Source organism: Gastrolobium bilobum, unplaced genomic scaffold (genome assembly GCF_033153095.1).
Source record: "Gastrolobium bilobum isolate Gb01-03AN ecotype WA unplaced genomic scaffold, APGP_CSIRO_Gbil_v1 utg937, whole genome shotgun sequence".
In the NCBI taxonomy this organism is placed as follows: Eukaryota; Viridiplantae; Streptophyta; class Magnoliopsida; order Fabales; family Fabaceae; genus Gastrolobium; species Gastrolobium bilobum.
In genome coordinates, this window is record NW_026899318.1 from 646636 (window position 1) to 651475 (window position 4840).

Below are 4840 nucleotides of genomic sequence, written 5' to 3' on the forward strand. Positions count from 1 at the left end.
TTTTTTTTTTTCCTTTTCAATTATTTCGAACTTCAATTTAACATAAATATGAAAATCTAATATTTAACCTTTATGAGTGTATGAGGATCTGACGTTTCATTTTCCGTGTTCATGGGACAAAATGGACCATTCATGCAATTTTACACCATGTATAGGTTGACTTAGATTAAAAAAAAAAAAACTTGAAACGTAAAAATAAAGAAGTTCGTGTATAGATCAACTTAGGTATAAAAAAATTCACCTTCGAAACGTTAAAAAAAAAAAAAAATTGATGGAATAAATATATTTTTGTTTTTAATTTTAATTTTAATAAAAAGTGAATTTACTAAATGCAATATTAAGCAAAAAATTATAAAATACTGAATTCCCAAGTTCGGGGAAATATCACAAGAAGGTAACTTCCATAGACAAAATTGCATTTATTCATGGACAGACTGCTTCACAGAATCTGAGCAGCCGTGTTCAATTTTTCGGCCAGGGTAAGCTGTGTCCGTGTGATGCTTGATAAATATAGCAAGAGCAAGTGATCCTGAAAAGGATGAAACACTCTTGTCAGCCCAAAAAACCTGAGAATAATTCATAAGCCAACAACATGGCAAACTGGTTTGAAGGCAAAAATTAAGTATTTCATGAATTGTTGACCTAAGTAAAAGCCGTCGCATTTTTTGTAGTGACCATAAAAATGCATGACCCAAAACCTAATATTACCTGCAAGCTGTCATTCACAAGCTTATCAAAAGCTGATGAGGACATTTTAGGAAGGGAACCTACAGCATCTGATATAAATCTCCCAATTTTGTTGTCTGCATCAACACGCCCTTCCTGAAATGAAAATAAAAATAAAAAGATGAATACAATCTCAAAAAAACACATGGCAAGAATGACTAGAGAAAGCAATGCCAGCATACCACAACATCATCAACATATTTGTAGATGTCGTCAATCAAGGCTAATAGATGTTCCATTGATGCTTCCATCCCTTCTAAATCAGATGGGATTTTGTCAACAGCAGTTGCCTTCAGAGTACCAACTGTCGTCACCAGAATTAACACGCAATCAAGCCTTTAAATTATTCAAGTTAAAGAAGATCACGTTTTCCAGTATTGGTATCTCAAAGATAAGCATATAAATTACTTATGATAGGTTTATAAAGAAAGAGAAAAAAATCAATAAACCAAAAATTATATTCATCATACACTAGTGATAGACAAGTAAAAATGGGAAAAATCTCACATAAAAGTCAAAGAGCTTTCTTCTATGATATAAAAATGAACAACCTTGACTATAAATATAATACTATAGTTCTGTTCCGTATGAACCTCAACCAGTCTTTCAACTAGGCATCACCCTGCAGACCCCAAACTTTTTTTTCCTATAAAAGAAAAAAATTATCAACACTAAGAAGGGAAAGGTAACAAATCCTCCCAAAGCTATCCAATCCCTCAACATAGCTGTAGCGGACACCCCTCTAAAAAAGACCACATGCTTTACACCATATGGAACCCAAAGCCTAATCTTATCCTAAAGAAGAAATTATCCGAAGAGATATCCTAAAAAATGCACCAAAGTGTAATAATTATTGCAAATTGCCACAAAAATTTAGCTTATTTACTTCTTCCGAAACCAGTCAAACTAGTCATCAAAAACTGGTCCAAGGACTTAGGACACAGCCAAACACAATACTCAAGAAAGCAGATCACAATGTTCCGCTTTCTTGGAATCATCTCACATGAGATAAGGAAAAAGTCACAACAATGTCCCCAAATACAAATAGGAATACAGATTGCCTTTTGGTCATGATCAAGGTGCAACAAGTAACAAGATCTTCTACAACTAAATTTTGTATAGCTATTAGCAACCTCTGGAAGAACACCCCAGATTTCACAAATAAGAAACAGAAAGAAAACGGTCTGTAAAACAAATTACCCTGAAAAGAAATAGGCAATTGGCTTATCCAGAAGAACTAGTCTATCCAATGAAAGGTTGTTGAATCGTAATATGTATCATGTATCATTGGGCTGTTTCTTTGGTACGTATATCGTGAATCGTATCAATTCGCAAGATTCACAAACAAACATAATAAAAATAATTTAAAAATATAAAATGTCATATAAATAGTATTTTAAGTCTCCAATTTCTCACCTTTTGTCTGTACTCTGTACTATAGCTCTGTGAAAACTTCTCTTAGAGACTCTGTTTTCTTGTGCGCAACTCTCTTTTTTTTTTAAGCCTGAAGAGATTTGTATTAATTTGAATAATTGTTTGATGGTTTTCCTAACTAATTGTGACTTTTCAGATCCAGTTTTCAATTTGAATCACAAATTATATCTCTGTTTCCTTTCCCTAATTAATAGTGTCTTTTCAGATTCTTTTTTTAACTAGAAATTGAAAATCTTGATTTGATTTTAGAATCGTAAATTGTGATACGATGCACGGTTGATATCAATTCCAATACAGGCAACCGATATGTATCGCTAAGCTTCTGTATCATATCGTAATGTATGTACAGTGAGATACTAACAACTATGATTCAGTGAAATGGTGTACTCGGGAACTTAGGTCAAAAAGAGGCTTTCTAAGCGGCAGCTAAGAAATATGTAACAGTGTCACTGGGCTATCTTGTGATCCCCATTTCCCCCTGTCTCACTCTCTTTGTAAATGTCAACAACTCTAACAGACAATTATATTCATTACTTGCAGGAATTGCCATGAAAAATTAGATTAATGAATGCTGATTACATACGCTAGAGAAATATCAGCCACTGATTATGTGCTTTTAGCAGAGTCTAGGGAGTAGGGATATACATGCGCTAGAGTTTATATCAGTCCTTTTGCAAGAGTCTATGGGTAATGAGATTACACAATTAAGAGCAAAAACCATGTCATTATGTCCAAATACTTCTTACCAGTCATGATATTCTTTAAAATTCAACCTACAGAAATATCAGCCATTGATTAAGCAAAAGGAAATTTAAAGCAGTTCTCTCTGCAGATGCATCCATGAATTGATGAAAGCAAACACATAAGCTATTGCACGTAATTTAACCAAGAAAGAAAAAAAAAAAAAAAGAGCTTTATAAAAGATGACAGAAATATAATAAAGATGAAGTCCAATCCATACATACATCCAATACGCTCAGCTTCAACCATACGAAGATCCAAAGGAATCTCTTGAAACTGTGCAGCAATTTGCCTGTCTCCAAGAGATAAATTGTTTGAAACATATGCTTTTATGATACCCTCTCCAGTTGTAAATCCCGTATCAACAGTCAAATGTATAGGATTGGTTACTTCTCGAGAATAAAATTCATGGATTAATGCACTGCCACCAGTTACTCCAAGACCAGTTGAATACCTGCATGAAGTAACCAAAGTTAGCCTTGCTTATTTTGCGTGAAAAGGAGATATGGAAACAGGTATACGACATCCTCCTAAGAACATAAAAGTGAAAAGATATAGAAGAAGAAATAAATTAGCTAACATGCGAACTACAGTCCTTTGCATAGCAATCATTGAAGCTCCATTAACAAAATCACTAGCTAAAATCCACTAGGACTTCAAGAATGTGAACGTTTAAAACAAACATTGAGGGAAAGTTCTATGATTCCATTTCACACAAATGCACCATGCTCAACAAACAAAGAGCACTAATGGACTTCAAAATTCTATCAACACACCATTGTGAATAAAATATGTAGTACTTTGAAATAATAACCTAGTTTAAAAGAATTCAACATACCATCCAACTATGATTTCCTTAGGATTAACTTTTTGGTGAGATATTAACATATTGTGGTGGTACTCAATATCCAAAGCAACCTGTAGCAAAAGAATATTAAAAATTAGAACAGATATTTTTTTTTCCTCTTTTTTTTTTTTTTTGAGAATTACAAGAGAAATATGTGATTCAAATATCATTAAGATGAAGATGAAAACTAAGACCTGATCGACAGACTCATTGTGCGGAACAGCATAGGAATTACGGATATCGACCGTTCCGTCGGGGAGATTGGAACCAAGTAGTGTTCCGATGACGCGCTCCGCTTGATCAGGACGTCGAACATAGCAATCGCAGATGTTGAAGATAACCAGAGGGTGGACCTTTGCGGACAAACTCTGCGAAGAAGAAGAAGAAGAAGAGAACTGCAACACTGTGCGCTCGCTCGCCGCCATGCTCGGAGCTTCGATTCGGCAGGTTCACACTCACCAAGCAAGGCTTGCGAGCAAGACAGCACACGGACTCCTACTCATGGGTCGTGGGCTAAACAAAAATGCTAGGGTTTTGGACATGGGCCAACTTAGGCCCAAATAAACTGTATCGTTTGTTTCGTTTTATTTTGTTACAGGAACCAGAATAATGGGTATCCAAAATTTGACCCAAACCCTAAACCCAAATGTTTTTCTTTTCATGACCAACATCGTGTTCATAAAAGAATCTTTGTCCTAAATAAGTCAAGTTGTTCAAATAATCAAGGGTAATACCGGTGGGGGAGCAACAGTTGTATCGGGAGGGGGTATCTAATTTATCAAACATTTTATCTTAAGCTATAATTGTTCATGGACAACACCAACAATAGGTTAGGGCTATGATTAACTATGTCTGCTTAGCACGAGTGAGTGAGTCTGATCAACATAAAATCTTTTTTATTGGTATTATCATTATATTTATAACGGTTCCTATAAGTTGTTATTGATAATGAGTGTGAAGCAGTTTTCGTAGTGACGAGAGATGATTGTGACAGTTACATAGATCGTGACTTTAGTATTACAAAGTGGGAAAAGATTGTGGGTTTAAATTCGTGATCCAAGCTCTCGCCCTAGTCTCATAATCCGAGCTCAT

General features: G+C 34.9%; 1 protein-coding gene across 1 annotated transcript; it reads right to left on the reverse strand.

Annotated features, from left to right (window-relative positions):
* Positions 1 to 299: 299 nt before the first annotated feature.
* On the reverse strand, positions 300 to 4215 carry LOC133289592 (eukaryotic translation initiation factor 3 subunit F). Its single transcript, XM_061487570.1, has 6 exons — positions 3943 to 4215; positions 3740 to 3819; positions 3126 to 3355; positions 909 to 1030; positions 709 to 822; positions 300 to 529 (listed from the first exon to the last, which is right to left on the reverse strand). The coding sequence occupies exons 1-6, from the start codon at positions 4171 to 4173 to the stop codon at positions 440 to 442; spliced, it is 867 nt and encodes a 288-aa protein (XP_061343554.1). The 5' UTR covers positions 4174 to 4215; the 3' UTR covers positions 300 to 439.
* Positions 4216 to 4840: the final 625 nt, after the last annotated feature.

Bases quoted from the DNA above. Each gene is read 5' to 3' on its own strand.
- LOC133289592 (XM_061487570.1), bottom strand. From the start codon at position 4,173: ATGGCGGCGAGCGAGCGCACAGTGTTGCAGTTCTCTTCTTCTTCTTCT. The intron at 3,820-3,942 runs GTCTTAGTTTTC...CTTTTGCTACAG, and splicing joins ACAATGAGTCTGTCGATCAG to GTTGCTTTGGATATTGAGTA. The intron at 3,356-3,739 runs GTATGTTGAATT...TACTTCATGCAG, and splicing joins AAGGAAATCATAGTTGGATG to GTATTCAACTGGTCTTGGAG.